This window comes from Eumetopias jubatus, unplaced genomic scaffold (genome assembly GCF_037043125.1).
Source record: "Eumetopias jubatus isolate StellerSeaLion01/CBP00866 unplaced genomic scaffold, mEumJub1_p1.0 scaffold_5, whole genome shotgun sequence".
Classification (NCBI taxonomy): Eukaryota; Metazoa; Chordata; class Mammalia; order Carnivora; family Otariidae; genus Eumetopias; species Eumetopias jubatus.
This window is the reverse complement of record NW_028274811.1, coordinates 54,560,371-54,579,245: the sequence shown is the minus strand read 5'-3', so window position 1 is coordinate 54,579,245 and position 18,875 is coordinate 54,560,371. Positions and strand designations below refer to the sequence as shown.

The following is an 18,875-nucleotide window of genomic DNA, read 5'->3' as shown; positions in this document are numbered from 1 at the left end:
CCACCCCAGTCATCTTCCGAATCCCCCAAATTCTGGGTTCAAGGAGTTATTTTCCGAAGGTATTGTGTGCATAATACATTCCTTCATCCCTGTGTTTTCTGTAAGCTGCTAGGTAGGCCAAGAAGCTTTACAAGAGTGAGGTTAAATATTTTGGGGCAAGAATTTTGTCTTAGGGAATGCTGGGAATATTAGCTTTTGACAAAGCAGCATCAAAGTCAGTGCGACTGTGTTTCACTCCTTGATGAATTCACTCACTCAGCCATGAACCATCCAGCCATTGATGACCCGCGGTGCGCCCTCTCTTTGCTGTGCAGTGCTGGGTGCCCTGAGGAGCCCAGCGATGTGGCCGGACCTGCCCTCGCTGGGGTGGGGCAGGACTGTTGGGGGACAGAAAAGCACAGTGCTAAAAAGCCAGCCCCTCGCTCTGTCTTCCAAGGCCATTGTCAGGGGGCGCTTGATCTGAGGTAGTTGTAAAAATCCAGGTTCACCAGCCCCTCAGACCCAGTGAGATAGAAAGAATCTCTTGGTGAGATCCAGAAATCTGCATTTGTAACCAGTTCCATTGTTAAAATAGGTCAAAGGAAAGCAGATGTGATGAAAGTCACCTTGTCAGGGGGGAAGCCCTCCACCTGGGAGGAGGTTGCACTTCCTCTGATTTCCCACTGGGTCTACCAGAAAGACAGACATGCCTTGCAGCCCAGGGGCCAGGCAGCCCTCCAGTTAGAGGAGAAAAAGCCTCTTGGTCTCAGGGACTGTGATGATTTAAAAAATATGTCCACAATTCTTTGAGACAGAGTTGTTTGTTGAAAAGATAGAAGTTAATGCCTCTCTCCTTGAGTGTGGCCCTGCCCTCGCGGCTTGCTTCTAGCAGACAGAATGAGGGCGAAAGGATGATGCTGGCCATCAAGACGAGATCCTGAAAAGCACCGCGGCTTCTTCCTGCCTTTCTCTGCGAGCCTTGCTCTGCAGGAAGCCAGGCATCGTGTCGCGCAGACCCTCCGGCAGCCCTGTGGCTGTCCCCATGGAGAGAGGCTGAGGTATTCCACTAGCAGCCAACATCACTTGCCAGCCCCGTGCGTGACCATGTCCGAAGTGGCCTGGAGAGGACTGTGTCCTGGCTGACATCTTGACCGCAACCTCCTGAGAGACCATAGGCCAGAATGCCTCCGCTGAACTGCTCTGGAATTTCTGACCCACAGAAACATGCGAGACAACAGATTTTTATTGCTGTTGTAAGCCTTTTGTTTTGGGATAGTTTGTTATGCCGCAACAGGTAACTCTTACAGGGGCTTTGCACAGAGTTGAAGGCCGCTACTGAAATGGCGCCAGTGAGCCTCTCCCTGCCTCCCCGGTTGAGGCGGCCAGCTTGAAAAAACGAGACTGTGCAGGGCTCTGCATGCTTTCCTGTTTGACACATGTGTCTTCTCAACCTCACAGTGGAATCCCCAGGCAGAGACCTACACAGGCCTCCAAAGAATCGGGACTTGGGACCTCCACCCCCCGGGTGAACTGTGTGTGAAGATGACGCCATTGCCCCTTCCTTCCCCACAGAGTGTTCTTTGGAGACTTCTGTCTGACTGTCTGTAAGGCAGCTGGGCAGCCCCCCTTCTGGCAGGGGAACAGCTTTCCTCAAGGCAGAGCCAGCAGTGCATATGGGTATCAAAACTGGCACCTTTATTTCATTAACACCCTGTTCTAACAAAGCCGGCTGACTGGCCATGATTTTGAAAAATAATAAGACAGTGAGCTGGTGCCAGAATACTCCAGTCAACTCAGTAGGGCCTATGGAAAAAAAAGTTAAAATGTAAGGAGTCACCAATACTTCTTGGTTTAGAGTGAGTTTAGGAAGGAGGGAGCAAAGTACAGTATTCTGGTGACTCCTCATTGGTCTGAGTTTGTATTTGACATCTGTCCGGAAGGTAGGAGTGAAAAGGGACTTCACTGGCCTCCACAAAGATCTGAGTTAATTTTTTTTTTTTTAATTAGACGACAACCAAGGAAATAATGGGCAAAGAATATGAACAGTTCACAGAAAAGAAGATTCAAAAGGCTCCTAATATTTGAAGATTCCCAATTTCACTCATAAAAAAATGTAAATTAAAATGGCCCTGGACTAGGATCTCTCACTTATCAGACGGGCAAAAATCCAGAAGTTGGGTTTGGACAACACATTCTGTTGTTGAAGTGGTAAAGAAATTGGCCCTCGTATATGTTGCCGGTTAGAGCATAGGAGGCCTACGTCCGCATTTCCCTTTTAAAGTGGCAGCATCACCCCGAGTCTGCACTGAACCTAGACCTTGTCCAATCAGAAACAACATAAGCATGAGGTTATTCACCGTGATATTATTTATAATAGTAAAAGATTAGAAACAAACCTACATGTCCACAATTAGAGGAATGGCTGAGCAACTGGTATATTCACACAATGGGGTACCATGTAGCTCTACCAAAAAATGAGAACGATCTCTCCCTATGGAGTCATTACCACGAGATAGTATTAGATGAAGAAAGCAAGGTGCTGAACAGCATATATTTGTGTGTGTGTGTGTGTACATATGTATATACACAGGCCTATAAAATTAGTATACACTGTATCCCATATATCAGTACATATGTTGCAGTGTATATTAGTATTCATATATAAAATAATATATATTATATGTAAATATATATTGCAAAATATATGTATCAAAGAGGAAACACTGGGAGGATACAACTGAAACTAATAAAAGGAATGATAAAAAGAAAGATGACTTGGTAGGTGGGGTAGGACAGGTGACTAAAGGATGGAACCATCCTTTATGTACCCCTTTTAATATAGTATATGTTTTATGTGTTCAAAAATAAAATTAAATTGGGGCCTCTGAGTGGCTCAGTCAGTTGGGATCCGACTCCTGATTTCGGCTCAGGTCATGATCTTGGTTATGGGATCGAGCCCCAGGCTGGGCTCCACGCTCAGTGGGGAGTCTGCTTGAGATTTTCTCTCTGCCTCTCCCTCTGCCCTTCCCCCACTCATGCTTGCTCGCTCTCTCTCTCTCTCTTGCTCTCAAATAGTAAATCTTTAAAAAAAATTAATTTAAAAGCAAAATTAACCTTAATATTAAATATAAATGGGGATAAATGACCCTAATTGTATATCAGATTAGTAATACAGAGAAAAATAATTATTTAAGTGATTTCCAATGTAATACTCTAAGTTTACATTTGGGCTTAATGAAATATATTTTAAGGTTTTAAAATACTTAAAAACTCTTTTACTTTACTCAATAATTTTATTAGTAGTAATATTGAATTACAATCAAAGGGAGAAAGAATCCCAAAGCCAGCAGCCTACTATGAAGAGAGGAGGCCCTTATAGGAGCTGGACTGCAGTCTAGTTCCTTTCCAGGGCTGAAGGGCACCCCAGAAACAGGCCAGCGTGGGAACGGAGCAGTAACCTCCCCGTGGCCACGTCTAACTGGGCATCAAGTTCCCTTCGCAGGGCACAGCCGTGAAGGACACAGGCCTGGTGAAGGACGTCAGGCTCTGCCAGACTGCACCCCTGGGACCTGTAATAACTTGTCACTTCTCATAGAGCAGCAGGGAGGAGACACAGCAGGGAAACCGCTTGGCCTGGCCTTGCACCTGTCAGAGCTGGGCTCCAGACCCCCGCCCCCCGACCCAGCAGTTTCCCTAGAGAGAGCAGCAGCGGGGGGCTCCGCTCCTAGCAATTTTACGACCTGAGCCCCATGAAGGGGGAAGAAAGTTTCAGAACGTGAGGATGAGAATCTTGGAGGCAAGTTAGTGCCTAAGGGCCTTTGAATAAGTGCCCTTTGAGTGGTTGGGCACGCAACATCAGTGGTGGCTCATCTACCCTCACCGACCCACCTTACCCAGCTTCTGGCCCCTTCAGGCCCAAGCAGCCTCCAGAAAACAGATGGAGTAGTGAAGTCGCTGTACTCCCAGCACTGACCCCATCTCAGCCCCTACCCCCACCCCGCAGCAGGGATGGGCACTCCTCTGAGTGAGGTGAGGGACAGACGACATTTTCAAGCAATCACATGCTTTACCCAGCCAGAATCTCCGCCCCCCCATCCCCACAAAGCTGCATCCAAGCCTCTCCTTTGTTCCTGTTGGGGTACTTGTGTCGCTGGCAGCATGCTCCAAGAAACCAAGGTATGCCAGATCCCAGGAGGGCTCGTGGCATGAAGCAGACAGACCATGCATCGTTCCCCACCAAGGGCCAGAGGACACTTCACCCCTCTGGCCCACCTACCATCCCTGCAGTGTGCTTCCCAACTTCTCTCTTCTTTGGAGAAGTACCGACACCAGAGGCTCAAGGATCAGGGTTTCCTGTTCCCAGGGTGGCAGCAGGTGGAGCCCAGCCCACCAGTCTGACTGGGGGAGCTCTCCTAACTCACCTATCAGAGGCTGAGAGGCACTGAGAGGAAGGAACCCTCATACTACTCCCATACTATTTCCCACTTGGACATTTTCAAGCATTTTCCATTTCAACCTGAGTAACGTTTTCCTCCGTTCCGCCTGGTCTGGACAAACATCATCAATGCTCCCAGCTGTAGGCACCCAGTGGTCCTGACTGCTTCCAACACAAAGAAGCAAAGACAAAACCATGCCTTCCCGAATAAATGAGTCCAATATCCCCCAGTCTGGAAATTCAGGAGGACTCCCCATATGAAGGAGGCAAGGCCCTCTGACTTGGTTTCCCCATGACCCTGGGGCTGTCTCATACATCCCTGACAGAGCTGCCCTGAAGACTGGACTGGTGAGACTGTGTGAAGCCCCCATCCACACTGGGGGGCTGACGACAAACCCACATCCTTCCCTTTTAGGACCCTTAGCATGGGCTGGGATGTGTAAACAGGGCTTTCTGGAAGGCCTAGAAGTCACAAGGGGCTCATAATCCCAGATAATCCGGCCCACATGGCATGGCCTCTGCAGTTTCTACTGTCCCCAGTGGCAGTGTTTCCCAGGTTCCCAGTTGATAAACACTACTCTCCTGGAGATTTGGATTTATTGGCCCAGTCTGGAATGGAACTCAGGACATTAACTTTTTCAACAATTAATACTGGTTCTTATCATTGTGGACCCTCATAGATTCCACCAGACTACAGTCTGTCTTCTGCCCACCTAAGGCCACCTTCTGAGGTTCACTTCCTATCTTTAGACCCATTCCTTTCCTATGACCTGCTCTGGAATGGTGCCTCCCTTCTGGGGCCACCCACCACCCTCCTGGCCTCATTCCTCTGCAAAGCAACCATATAAGAAAACAATAGTCACATCACACCAGGATGTCCCAGAGGCCTTGCCCCATCCCGCTCTCAGATGGAACCTCTCAGGTGGAATCTCTCAGGTGAAATTGGATGACCACATACTTGCTTCCCCCTCAGCTCTCATCCTCTGAAAACACACTTCCCTTGGCCTGTTGCATTCCTCCTTAGCCTGTAAACTGAAGAAATAGCCAAGGGACTTTGCCTAGTCCAACATTTGCTTTCGTTTCAGTAGAATTTGTTGACTGGGTGAGTCCACTTCACTGACCCCAGGAGAGGACAAAGAATTCACAAGAACAGGTTCTCATGGCATGGAGGCAGTGTAGCAACACAGTGTACCTGGTGTGGGTTGTCCCACGTGAACTTGCAGAGCTCATCATGGTTTTCCACAAGGTGGCTCTCACACATCCCAACACCATGGGAGGGAACTTGGGAATAAGATTTTCTATGCTACTGACGATAACGTTTGGGTCTTCAAAAACAGGTAACACACGTGGGAAGATGTTCAATATGCTTAGTCACTAGAGAAATGGAAATGAAAACCAGAATGAGACACCATTTCATGCTAACTAGGGTTGCTATAGTCATAATGATGACGATGATGGTGGTGATGGTGATGGTGATGATGGTGATGATGGTGATGGTGATGGTGATGATGGTGATGATGATGGTGAGGTGATGGTGGTGATGATGGTGATGATGGTGATGGTGATGACGGTGGTGGTGGTGATGGCGATGGTGGGGTTGATGATGGTGATGGTGGTAATGATGATGGTGATGAGGGTGATGGTGATGATGATGATGGTGGTGATGATGACAGAAAATAACAAGTGTGGGTGGGGGTGTGGAAGAATTGGAACTCTCATACACTGCCGGTGGTAATGGAAAAAGGTACAGCCTCTGTGGGCAACAGTTTTCATTTCCTGAAAAACTTAAGGTTAGCCTATGGTCCAGCAATTCCATTCCCAAGGTGTACAACCAAAAGAATTAGAATAATCGAAGCTTGTACATGAATGTCCATAGCTGCACTCATCAGAACAGCCAAAAGGAGGGCACAACAGATATCCACCAATGGATGAATGAATAAACTATGGAATATCCATACAAGGCAGTATCACTCCACTCTAAAAAGCGATGGAGTACTGATATGTATTATGGTGTGGATGAATCTCAAAAACATGAAATACCCAGGAAAGGTAAATCTACAGAGATAGAGCAGATTGGTGGTTGCCAAAGGGTAGGGGGAGGGAGGCAATGGGGAGTGACTGTTTAATGGGTTTTCTTTGGGGGTAATGAAAATATTTTGGAATCAGATAGAGGAGGTGGTTACACAATGCTGTGAATATACCAAAAGCCACTGAATTGTTCACCTTAAAATGGTTCATTTTATGTTATATTAATTTTGCCTCAATTAAAAAGAAACGTTAACACATACGAAGGAAAAGTCAAGTAACAGTCCACCAGGTAGGTTTTCGGAAGCTGTCACCCTTTGCCAGAACCTTGATAGGCATAGGATGCATCTTCCATGACTAAATAATTTGCCCCAGCTCTGCCACCTGTGACTTCAGTCCGGCAATAAACAGCTTCACCCTGGGGGACCTCTCACAATGCTCTGGCTTCTCCAGGCTCCACCAGGCTTCACCTTGTTGAACACCATGGAGACTGACAGAGGCCGAATAGACTTCCCTAACCAGAAGGTCAGACTTACGCCTAAGAATTTCTAACTGCATTTTAATTTTATTAGCATATAAAGATAAAATAGTTACAAACCCCAGCTCTGAGCCATTGAACCAAGCCAAGCCATCCTTGGTTATTGAGGAGAACTCTTAAGTGTTTAAAACTAAGTCAGTCTACCTAGAAATTTCAGCATCATTTTAAACAAATAATAGCAGTAGGAAGTGGTAATAATCTACCCTTTGTTCTAATTTTAAAATGTGAATAATTAACCTGCCAGGAGAAAAAAACAGCAGAAGTTTAAGAGCAGTTCAATCCAATAAATGTCCAATTCGGAGACAGATTAGTGCTGCTAGTACAGACGACCTCCCAGGATTTATTGTGGTGGCAATTCCCGTGAAATCAGTCATTACTTCAGTCAAACTACTGGAGTATCAGCGCCCTTAAGTTCTGCTTTTAGGCACTTAACTGCTGGGTAATACAGATTTTTATAGGGATTATGTCTTGTGTAAAGGCATAAAAAGCTCACATTTTTGCTACACCAAATTGTGTTATTAACACTGCTGTTACTATAGATTTGCATTTTCCCAAAGGCAGTTTCTCCCAGGTAGAACTGCTAATACTTAGTGATTGTTTCTGGGTTATATATAGAATTAAATACTTACCATGCTGCCCAACTCTACAGAAGCTTTGGTTCATCGGTAGCCTTATGAGAATAAAAGTTGGCGGTCCACGCAGTCGGAGCAGTACGTTATAACAGAAAGGCACCTCCTTCCCGGACCTCTCCAGGGGAATCGAGTTATCCCAGGAGCCCAAGAAACCTCTTTTCTGAAAGTATCACTTCACCATAAGGAGACTTCCGGGTATCAGTGGGCTGAAACTGCCCCAGTGTGAAAGGCCTAATTACCTTCTTGCAAAATGAAAGAAAGAAAGGAGAATAGGAGAGGAAGAAGGAAGAGAGGGAAGAAAAGAAGAGGAAGAAGAAATAACCAAGAAATGAAGAGAGTAATCTAGTTTCTCTGCCCCAGAAGCAGTTAACATTGGAAAACAGAATGGACCAGGCTAACCATGAACAACTGCGTCTGGTCAGCTTTTGAACAGCACAGGGTAACGACTTCCGGAACCCAGCGGCATTGGCGCGAAACCCAGCCTCACTATTTAGAAGCAGTGTGACCTGCAATAAGTTAATTAGCCTCTCAGGGCCGTTGTTTCTTCATCCACCACTTTGGATGTAGCAGGTCTCAGAGAACCAGCTTACGGGCGGGCTCGAGGCGCACGGCGTCTCCCGTGGTCCAGAGCACGCTTGATCCAGAACATGCAGGGAAATCAGAACAGAGCCTATGCCACTGTATTTTTTTTTATTAAAAAACAAATTAAATAAAATAGTGATCAATTTTATAGAAAATGGAACTGGAGTCCACAGTTCACGGTGGGGAAGGCTCAGAAGATGGAGATGAGGTTGTGGTTGCCATTTCTTTTTCTTCGTATCTGGGAGGCAGTTCAGAGGAGAGATGCGGAGTGATTGAGATCTCAGAGGACAAAGCAGTCCCAGAAATGGTGTACACCGATTCACGATCTCTCTCGGAGGCCGCGCCTTCGCCCTCAGGAGTTGGCGTCCTACTTAAAAGGAGGGAGGACAGAAAGGGAAGAGAGGGGAACGGTAACACATCGTGAGGATGATGTTTGATTATAGGTGTTTGGAGCATTTGCAAGGGTCGAAGGAATAATTTCTGCCCTATTCTGTTTCTTACAGATGCGCCTTGATTCCTTGCCCCTTTCCTTCCTTAGAGCTGCTGTCACATTAAGAGAGTCTCACCCCGTGGCTGTTTCCCTTGTCACTGAGAAGACACGAGGTAGGAACGTGTCACTGCCGTCCTAAAAGAATATTCACATGCAGTTACTGTTCTATACTGTTTTGTCTTCAGAGACAGCTAACGTAAGGTAGACAAACTTATACGAAGAGAAAATTAAATCAGTAAGCCAAAAACGTGAAGGGAGGCAAGAAAGCATACTGGGTACTGGGGTGCATTCTAGCAACGGGCAGACATGCCTCTGAACTGCCCCTCCACTGCTTTCCAGCTGTGCGATCTTGAGCAAGTAATTTCACCTCACTAAGCTTTGGTCTCCTCATCTGTAAAAGGGGGACGACAAGAGTGCTGTCTCGGCTACGCAGGAGAATGACCTGAGAGAATGCAAGTAAAGCCAGGCCGTGGCACACAGAAATTGTGGTGGTAGCAAGTACGAGTTTGTTTTAAGTTACAAGACATTTGTTTAGGGCTTGGGGAAGTTCATCATTGGAGAAAAGAATACAAAAATTCACTCACAGAATTATACAAATGTCCAGAACCTAACCTCCCTTTCATCCATGCAGGACAATTCCTATACCCGTCTCTGTCTGGATCTCTGGCCTACCACCCTGTCTGAAGCTCAAGAACGTGTGCCTTAAAACATGAATGACCAGGTGAGGCTGTGTCCATCCCCAGCATTCTCTCTGGGTCTCCTGGGTCCTACTTCTCAGTGGCTACAGAAGCCAGCCCCCCAACTGGTCTGGCCACCACCAGCCTTCCCACATTGTGAGCTGCACTGGTTCCATGAAGGTCTGAAACCTTCAACTGCATCCCTCTGCCTGAAGGGATGGCGTTTAATCTGACCCCAGGTATGCCTCCTAATTTGTGGCATATGGGGAGCATGGGGGATGGGGGTGTGAATCTTGGATTTCCCTTCATTCAATCTGAGAAGGCTCTGAGGCCCAGGGGACAACTTCAGATTGAGAGGAGAAGTCCAGCTTGGTTGGGTCAGGGTGCAGGCTATCAGTCAGTCACCCAACTTCCTCCGTGAGATGCTGAAACCCTCTGTACCTGCTGGAGGTCCCCTAGGACCCCCGTGTCTCCCCTTCATCTAAAGTGGCAAAGCCTAACATAGGAGGGGGCCTCCCAAGCCCTGCTCTGGTGCTCAGTCTGGCTAATAAAGTGTTAAACATTTGGAGGATCACCCCTGCCAGGGGTGCATGAAGGAGGCTTCGTATTTAACCCGGCATAACCACTTTTATAATTTTTAATGTATGTGCTGCACAACGTATCCCCAAAGGTACTCTTAATCTTAAGGCAATAATTCTGATATGATGTCAGCAAAAAAGATACACTGTAATGTTTATTTCTGTACTATGGTACAAAGCTAATTTGGCCTGAGTTCAGGCACAAGCCTGAGAAAGTTAAACATGCCTACTCTTGAAGTTCAAATGCAAAGTCTTACCCATAGGTAAAAATACTGTAATATGAAGGCGGATTTTCATTTGGAAGCAAACCATTAGCCCCAGGACTCGGAGTCACTGTAGAAGCTGAAGACTCAGGAAAGTAAGGTGGTGGTGGGGGTGGGAATATTATCACGGCATCACCTAAGGAAACACAATTATTTCATTGAAGACAAGCACATTAGCAAGAATAAAATAAATTAATTATATATTTGGCCTGTGAATATAAAAGGTCAAAACCCCTATGCTAACTCCAGAATTTAAAAGTGGGCCTATCAAATTCACAGAGAGGGAGCGTGGAGGTTGCCAGGGACTGGGCCGAGGCTTGGGGGATTCGAGTGAGTGTTTAATGGGGGCAGTTTCTCTTTGATGATGAAAAACTTCTAGAACTTGTTAGTGGTGATGGCTGAACACTGCGAATGTACTTAATGTCACTGTCCACTAAAAAATGCTTAAAATGGTAAACTTTATGTTACATATATTGTACCACAACTTTTTCAAACAGTGGGCCAATATTTTCCTAGTAAGTCTGAGCTCAAGCATTTCTAAGTATTTGCTTCCTTGGGATGCCTCCTGCTGCAAAGCCTTTCTCATTCTCAACTTGAAATTTTAAACTGTCAACCCTTAGCAGTTGGATAAAGTGCCTGTTCCTTATGTGCAGTTTTAGCCTCTGAACAGAGGACAACAGGCGAGGCCACAGCCCGTCTTCACAGCTTTTATCTGCCAACATTTCAGCCACACTTTACAAAAGAAAGTCACACTCAAAGCTAAGCTTGGTTTTTGTTTTGTTTTTTCCTGTTTGCATTTCTGTAGCTGCTGTTCACTCCAGAATATGCATGTGTGACCATACCCTCCCAGCAGGCAGCCCCTCTCCTTGCTGCCACGGTGGCTCCCCCAGAGGGGAGGGAGCCCTTCCGAAAATGTGTTAACTCTTTCTCTCCTCCTACAAGCATGTGACCACGAGGGCTTAAGATAGCGCTCACCTAAACTTGATAACAGGTCACGGTTATCTCGGGCTTCTCATTTAATTTTTTTCACAGGTCTTGGTAGGTTAGAGGAAGCAAGGTCGATTGTTTAATTACACAATGTAGAACAAAGGAGCTGGGAACAAGCCTCCAGAGCAGGCCAGCCACCTCTCCAACGCAAACAAGGAAGTGCTCGCAGTCACCAGCCGTGTTTGAGGCTCGTCGAAGCCTCTGCCCATCAGTTCCCTGCCCTTCCCTCCACGAGCCTTGCAACCTGCTCTCCCTGAAAGCAGTCCCATCCCCCCTGGGTTTCCCTTTCACTATGTCCTGCAGGACTTGATGTCCTCTGAGTTGACAGCAGACATCCCTCAAGGGAGGGCTGTCTCATGCCCCTGCTTGTGTGTCCAGGACCCAGCGCTGAGTGTGCCCACAGTGGGGGTATCATGTGTCTGGGGAGGAGGGGCTTCCATTTGGGGAACAGCTGAATTCTGGGACTTAGCCAAGAACTGCTTCTCTTCACCCCAGTCCCTCATAAGGCAGAAGCGACCACTGACAGTGTCTAGGTTCTTATCAGTTAGGCTAACAGGCATGGTTTCTAAACATTTAAACCCTATCCCACAATATCAAAGGAGAGAAAAACAAGGAGTTAGGCTACCAGACTTCCACAGGTTTGATGGAACTTAAAGGGTTAGTGGAAAAGATTTTAAGCAACCTCCCCCCCCCCGCCCCCAGCGGGAATCACTATGTCCCAGCACCAGCAGCCCTGCTTTCTGCTGCCCCCCAATTCCAGCCATCAGGAGGGAAGCCGGGCCCCACAGATCCTCTGATAGTAAACCCACAGGGCACATGCTGAAATGCTCCCAACTACGGGGAATACTATGATCTTCAAGTGAGCGTATTTACTCGTCCCCACTGCATTCCCCAAAAGGCCTGAGCAGATCTATAATGTAGGGCAAGCCCTTTAGTCATGTAACAGCTACCCACAACACTTGGGGAAGGATGAAACCAGCTGAAACAGAATCACAGCCATGTGCCCAGAGGCCCTCCCTGGTGCTCTGTGGGGGCCAGAGTCCATGCGTGTCCCCTGCCTGGGTTTGGAGCCCGGCTCTGCCACTTGCTAGTCTGTGACCTTGGCAAGTTATGTGATATCCCTGTGCCTCAGTTTCTTCATCCCTAACACAGAGATACTAAGGGTATCTGCCTCACTGGGTTGTTGTAGGTGTGAACAGCTTTGACAGAGTAGGCCCTTGAAGGGCACTTGGATGGGTATTTGGCCCTGGAAGGAGCCCCATATCTGTGTTAGCTATTATTAATATATAACTGATATCGGTGTGGTCACCGTAAATATATAAATACACAAATAGTAGCCTGGGAGTTTCACCCGCGGCTCCAGGATTGGTCTGTAAGTCCGTCTGCCCTTGCTCACCAACGCCGGTGCCACGCAAGGCTGAAAGTCCAGGGATTTCCCCCAGTGAGTAGCACTTCCTCCAGCAGACAGCCCCAACCATGAGAAACATCCCTTTCACCACACTCCTCTCTTCCCTCCGGGGTTTCTGCCCCATAATGCTCTCTGCCTAGCCTTTTAGATGTCAGGCTATGGCTTCAGAGCTTTACCCTTTCAAAAGTAGGAGACTGAAAAAACAAAGTGATTTTTGAAAATGAGCAGCGGTGGGGTTTCTCCTTGGTTGTGTGAAACTGAGGCCAAAGCTACTGATGTTGTGCTGTAGGGGGCTGACTCCAGGAAATAGTAATCCATCTCTTCTGCAGAACCCAGAGAACGCAAAAGTCGTCTCTCGGCATTCCATGGGGGAAAGAAGTGACAGGTGCGATCATGCTTTATCACTGTTGATGCCACTATTTCCAAACGTGGCCTCCGCCCTGAAGCCAAGGATAAAGTTACGGAAAATAGAGAACAATGTGGGAAATGGTATGGAAAGCCCCCTCAAAACACAGAAGATCTACGGACTTGGGGCAGACAGAATACTAGAATGTTAGTTCTGGGAGGGATCCTAGCAATGCGATGCTCATTTTATGGATGCATAAACTCAGGCCAGAAGGGGTTAAGGACTTACCAAGGACAGCCAGCCAGCGACAGCCAGAGATGAGAATCTACACGTCCAACACAAAGTGCCCTAGCTTTCAAGGTCACTTGGCGGGTCTCTAACGTGACAGAAGGCTCCCAGGCTATGCTAGCACTTTCTCTCACTTTCCTCCTAATTTGCTCTGTGACCTCAGTCAAGGTCATGACTTAATGTCCCAAAGCTTTTGCTCGATCACAAGGAATTGCTGGGAGGAGATGATGTGCGCAAGGATGCTTACAGGGCTTAGCACAGCAGCAGCTATGTGTGTGTGTGTGCGCGTGTGCGTGTGTGTGTGTGCACGTGCGCGCATGTGCATGAGTGCATGGCTGTGTAAGAGAGACAGAGAAAAGGGAGAACCTAGGCCAGACCCAAGGACAACCCAGCAAAGCCCTGATACAACGGCCACCGTGATGTAAGCGTGCCCAGGAATGACAGCTACATACCTACAGTGACATGGACAGGCTCCATGCTCTGCGTCTGTCTGTCTTCACTTTCGGAGGCATCCTGGCCCTCATTCAAGTTGTTTCTCTTAACGTGGGCAACCACAAAGAAACACAGTCCCATGAGTACAATCAAGGGCCCCATGATCTGCAGGGACAGATATCCACAGATCTGGGGCTCCATGTCGGCAGTGTCTGTGTCATTCAGGGGTTCCTGCGCCCAGTCTGGACCACAGCCGGGGACCCAAATGCCCAGAATGCTGATGAGCATGCCACTTGTCAAGAACAGAAACCCGAAGATGAGGCACTGGGCAAACTGGCGGCTCTCTCCACAGATGAAGGCTTGGTCGGGGTCCGCCTGGCTGCCCCGCAGGCGTCCCTCACGGAGCTGAAGTCGTGCCCGCGAGCGGGCCAGGATCACAGCCCCAAGCCCAACCGCGGCACAGGCAGGCCCAGCGACCTTCAGCGCCATGCTGCAGTCTGGGAAGATTTTGTACTGGCATGCCTGGAACCCAAAGATGGAGAGCAGGACTCCCACACACAACAGGATGCCACCAAAGACAAAAAGGAAGAAAATGAACTTGCTGACACGCCTATCTCGCTGGACCCCATCTGGCTCAGCAGCAGCTACAGGAGACATGGCCAGGAGAGGCCCCTTCCCCAGAACCAGGCAGGATGGATTTCCTTCCCTCCAGTGGTTTCAATAGCTCTGAAAATACAGCCAAACACCAAATTAAAGTGGGCACAGGTGTTCCTGACCCGCCCTGGCCATTTCAGAAATCACTCCAGGATGAAATCATAGGGGATAGAACTTGATGCAAGTGATACACTGGTGAACAATGAGTTGGTTTATGAGTCAGAAGCACTGGCATTCAGAAACTCCTGAATATGTAATTTTATGAAGATATTCAAGAAGAGGAAATGCAATTAACATGCACCTAAGAGTATCTTTAAAAAAAAAGAACAACAAACCCCATACAAGAGAAGTAACTGGGTGTGGCTTTTCCTGTTATGAGTCTTACAAACTCCCTTCCCTGGGGCAAAAAAACCAAAACAAAACCACCCCCAAAACAGTGGTGAGTAAGGGAAGAACCACAGGGATTATTTCTGATTTACAGATATCCCACGTTTCATCACAGCTGCTTTGAGCATTTCCGAGTCGATAAATTTATGTTCAGTAACTAACTTTCCATTTCCTATTTCAGACTGCGGCAACTTTCCATTCCCCTTCTTCTAAGGCCATGACACCTGCAGGAGGCCCAATTCAGTCGTTTCCAATGAAGGGGAAGGCAGTTCAGGAACACAGCGAGTTTGGGGGATTTTAAGTTAACTCTGTCAAAATGTGATTCTTGAGTTCTCACACAGGCACTGGAACTCCAGGGCCGGGCTGACTAGGCCGGGGTGACCCAGGGGAGTCTGGCACAGCCGGTCAGGAGGAGCCTTGTCTCCCAGGTGTGCAGGTGGCCTCTCACGTACCCCCCTCCAAGGTGCCTCTCACTTCCACAAAAAGGTTTAGGCTCCGTTAAAAATAAGCAGCTGATAAAATCACCAGTTAAAAAAGCACAAAACAGCAACAGCACCTGACTTTGAACGGAGAGTGTAAGTGAGATCAAGTGGGAAAGCACCTCCCCACAAGATCACCCAAGCCCTGTGCTGGTATCACCATATATTAAGTGGACCCGAATCAATTGTTAATAATTGTCTAGCGTATGCAGATTGACTTTATAATCTTGGTTATCTTGTCTTACTCTCATGAGTGGAGTATTTTACCAGGACCCTTCAAGTTGGGGCAGTGGAAAAGACAACCCAAGTGTGAAGACCATTTTTACTGGCTCAATGAAAGAAAACTTAAAATATTTTGTGCCATTTGTATCCACGATGACATGAAGGAGCTCAAGATTGAGGCTGTAAAGCCAAGGCCGTCCTGACAAACCCAAGTCATGTCCAAGGAGGGTCAATTTAAGTAAAGAAAACAAATAGCTGGTCTTATACTAGGAAGTACTTTTCCAGGAAAAAGTACAATCGAATCAGAAGGAAGCTGGAGAAAGGAAATCTAGGAGGGAAATAAGCTTCCATTTTAAGCCTGGGCAAACTGTATTTGTGAAGACGGAATATGCTGAGACAAACACTTAAAGAAAATATTGAACTAATTTAAAAAACAGAAATCTGAATCATGTAATCTCTTGTGCTGGTTCCACAGATAAGGGTGATTCTCTGTTACAAAGTCCTATCAGGAATTCACTGAATTCCTGGTACCTTCAACTCTGAAGCGAGTCACAAGGCTTCAAATGTCTTAAGGCGAATTCCCCAAATACTAGTAAAGTAAAAGTAAGCCTAAAACTGGATATGTAGCTCTTGTCCACGGACAAGTGGACTAAACACCTGCCATACGTATCAATCCCTCATCCATAATAATGTAGGCAGTCAAGTCTGTCTGTCTCATACACGCATTCACGAACGGACACAAAAAACATCTACACTAACAGAAAATTAAACCCTTTCCAAATGCCAACCTACATTTAATCTCCGCAAAGCCAAATCTACCTCTCCACCACTGTTTTCCAAAGGACAATTCCAAATCAGCAGCATCTCACCATGCCCAAGGCTCTGCTGCGTTTGGGGATCGAGGTAAAACCAGCCCCGAGTCTTGTATAGGGAATCTTTCCGTGGGTTTCAGGGAGCCCGAGCGCAACAACAGCCCCCAGGGGCTGGGCTTGCGGCTCCCACCCCCGCAGCTTCGGCTCGGGGTCCTCCGGGCCGGCGCCGCTCCCCGCACCAAGACTTGGCCGCGCGGGAGTGCGGAGAAGCGCGGAGCCCGGAACGCTCACCTGAGGCTTCGTCCTGCGTGCGCGCTGCCTGCGCCAGCACGCGTCCCGGGAGCCTGGCGCCGGCCTCGGGGTGGGCGCTCGGCGGGGCGGCGCTGGCCGTGGGCACCCGGCTGGGCGCGGCCTCCAGTGGCAGCCCGTACCGCCCGTTTCCACCTGCGCGTCCGGGCGCGGAGGGCGGGCCGCCACTGTATTTACAGAAGGAGGCGGTGCCAGAGAGGGCGCGGCGGCGGGGGCACGGCGGGGCAGGGCGGACTGGCGGGAGCTGGCCGCCACCGGGTGCTGCCCTGCGGGGCCGGAGGCGCGTCCCGCGCGGCGGTGGGTGACGAGGGGCGGCCTCGGAGCCCAAGGCTGGCAGATGTGGCCGCTTCGCCCGTGACCGTGCGCGCGAGGAATCCGGGAAAAATGGGCACCCCCGCCACCTCCCTGGCCCTCAGCCGTGCGAGGTAGGGGGGAGGCGAGTTGAGGTTCTCCTCTTGGCTGCCGGAACTGCGCGCCGCGCGGGCCGAGATCCGGGCAGCGGGAAGGGAACCGGGCGCTCAGGGCGCAGAGTTGAGGCGGGGGAAGCGCCTGGCCTCTTTCCGATGTGGCCGTGGCCCAGGCAGGATCGGGCCCCGCGTTCCTGAGGCTGCGCTTTCGGCCACGACGCGGTCCGGGACCGGTCTCCCTGGCGGCGGGTGGCTCTCCTGCCGCTCCGGAGACCTTGACGGCGGTCACTGGAGCGAGTCCCCCGCTGCCAGCTCCCCGACCGCGAACGCGTTATGGAGACACCAGGTCACTGAAACGTGCGCTCTATTTAGAATGTGAGACGAGGTGCTCCATACCTGAGCCATTCAGGCATGAGGTCCTCGCTCCAAGACTGAAGCAGGCCCTTGGCAGGTCAGCTCTGTCCCTTCCGCCCTCACACCTAACGCTCTTTGCCATAGAACCCCCTCTTCCGCTTCTCAGTTGTTAATGGTCGGCAGCAATTAAAGCGGTAACTTTCCCTGCCCTTGAACCAGGAGTTTCAGGATGGGTTTGCCAATCCCGGTGCTATTTGTAACCTGCCCTGTGACACGTGACACGGACTCAACTATGCCAGTTTCCACCTCAGAGGTCAGGGCGCTGTGGAAGGTGAGTCAAGGGCTCAGCCCAAGCACAGCTGCGCGATGGAGCCCTGGGGACTTACCCATCCTGCCGCTTCGCCCGTCTTCCTGTCGGCTTTGCCTGAAACCCGGTCACGAGTTCATGCCGATCGCTTTCAGCTTTTTTAAAGTGTGAACACTTTGCCCACCTAATACAGCAAGTGGTTCTGTCTGTAGGTCTCCCTGACGGTAAAGAGTGAGATGGGCTTAGCCAGTTACCAGGGGGGAGAGGGAGACTCTCAAAGAAGGGGTCAGAGGGAGGCAAAGAGGGAAGGGGGGGTTCCCTGGACTCTGAGCGCTGGATGGCTGGGTGGGTGAGACGAGGCTTCACGAGGGAGGCATACCGGACAAGTTCCAGCCTTGCAATTTGCTGGGGGCACTTGCCCCAGTGGCCAGATGTGGCCTTTGTCACAGCCAGAGTGAGAATCTCTGCCCTAACTAAATATTGCTGATTATTCCTATGATGAACAGTACTGACATCCCTGGCTCTGTGCCAGGCTCTGTGTTCCCCATTTTACCTACAGCCTGTGGTTCTTTAATGTGTGTTCCCAGCAACTCAGAGAAGGCTGGAGCCAGAAGAGGATGGGGGCTAAAAACCAGTCAGTTTTCAGTTGAGGAAACCAAGGCCCAAAGGCAAAAATTGACCTCCCCAGCTGATTAGCGTGGAGCCTGGGCCTGAACCAGATGTACTGGCTCTTCCTCCCAGATACACCTGTCACGCAGAGAACACACAATGCCATGAACACAGAAATGCCTTTTTATTATGTGGCTTTTTTTTATTAAGAGAGAGTGAAAGTGCATGAGAGTAAGGGAGGAGTAGAGGGAGGGGAGAGAGAGAGTCTTATGTATGTATGTATGGTGTTTATTTATTTGGAGAGAGAGAGAATCTTAGGCACCACGTAGGGCTCGATCCCATGACCCTGAGATCATGACCTGAGCCAAAACCAAGAGTCGAACCCTTAACTGACTGAGCCACCCAGGCACCCTGATTACGTGGCTTTTTAATCATTATGACAATTTAGACACTGTATCCCAAGGACATTGTGGCCATCTACATCTGGGGTGGAGCTCTCCTGGTCTAAGTGTCAGTATATCCCAGGGTAGAGAGACCTCAAAGTCGGCCCAGCTAACAAGCAGACAAGCAAGAGTGGTGATTGCACAACAGTGGCTGACACCGAGCTTTCTAAGAACACAGGCCCCGAATACAGAATGTGTTCTCCCTACACAGGCCTTTCGTGTACAAGAGGGT

General features: G+C 49.0%; 1 protein-coding gene across 7 annotated transcripts; it reads right to left on the bottom strand.

Moving 5' to 3' along the window:
• Window positions 1–8,282: 8,282 nt before the first annotated feature.
• On the bottom strand, window positions 8,283–16,752 carry TMEM171 (transmembrane protein 171). 7 transcript variants are annotated; one of them, XR_003607071.2, is made up of 5 exons: window positions 16,506–16,752; window positions 13,681–14,386; window positions 10,194–10,335; window positions 8,693–8,816; window positions 8,473–8,558 (listed from the first exon to the last, which is right to left on the bottom strand). XR_003607071.2 is itself a non-coding variant. In XM_028089640.2 (4 exons), exons 2-4 carry the CDS (start codon window positions 14,315–14,317, stop codon window positions 8,366–8,368), a joined length of 975 nt encoding a protein of 324 aa, XP_027945441.1. In that variant the 5' UTR covers window positions 14,318–14,386; window positions 16,506–16,694; the 3' UTR covers window positions 8,283–8,365. The 7 variants fall into 7 exon arrangements, 6 of the variants coding, with proteins under 6 accessions (XP_027945441.1, XP_027945445.1, XP_027945443.1 ...); XM_028089640.2 differs by lacking the exon at window positions 8,693–8,816 and having other exon boundaries at window positions 8,283–8,561; window positions 16,506–16,694; XM_028089644.2 differs by lacking the exon at window positions 8,693–8,816 and having other exon boundaries at window positions 8,283–8,558; window positions 16,506–16,692.
• Between the last annotated feature and the right edge of the window lie 2,123 nt (window positions 16,753–18,875).

Coding starts and splice junctions, on each gene's coding strand:
- TMEM171 (XM_028089640.2), bottom strand. CDS start 14,317: ATGTCTCCTGTAGCTGCTGCTGAGCCAGATGGGGTCCAGCGAGATAGG. Junction 10,336..13,680: donor GCCTGTCCATGTCACTGTAG/GTATGTAGCTGT, acceptor GTGTTTCCTTAG/GTGATGCCGTGATAATATTC. Junction 8,562..10,193: donor TACAGTATTTTTACCTATGG/GTAAGACTTTGC, acceptor CCTCCTTTTAAG/TAGGACGCCAACTCCTGAGG.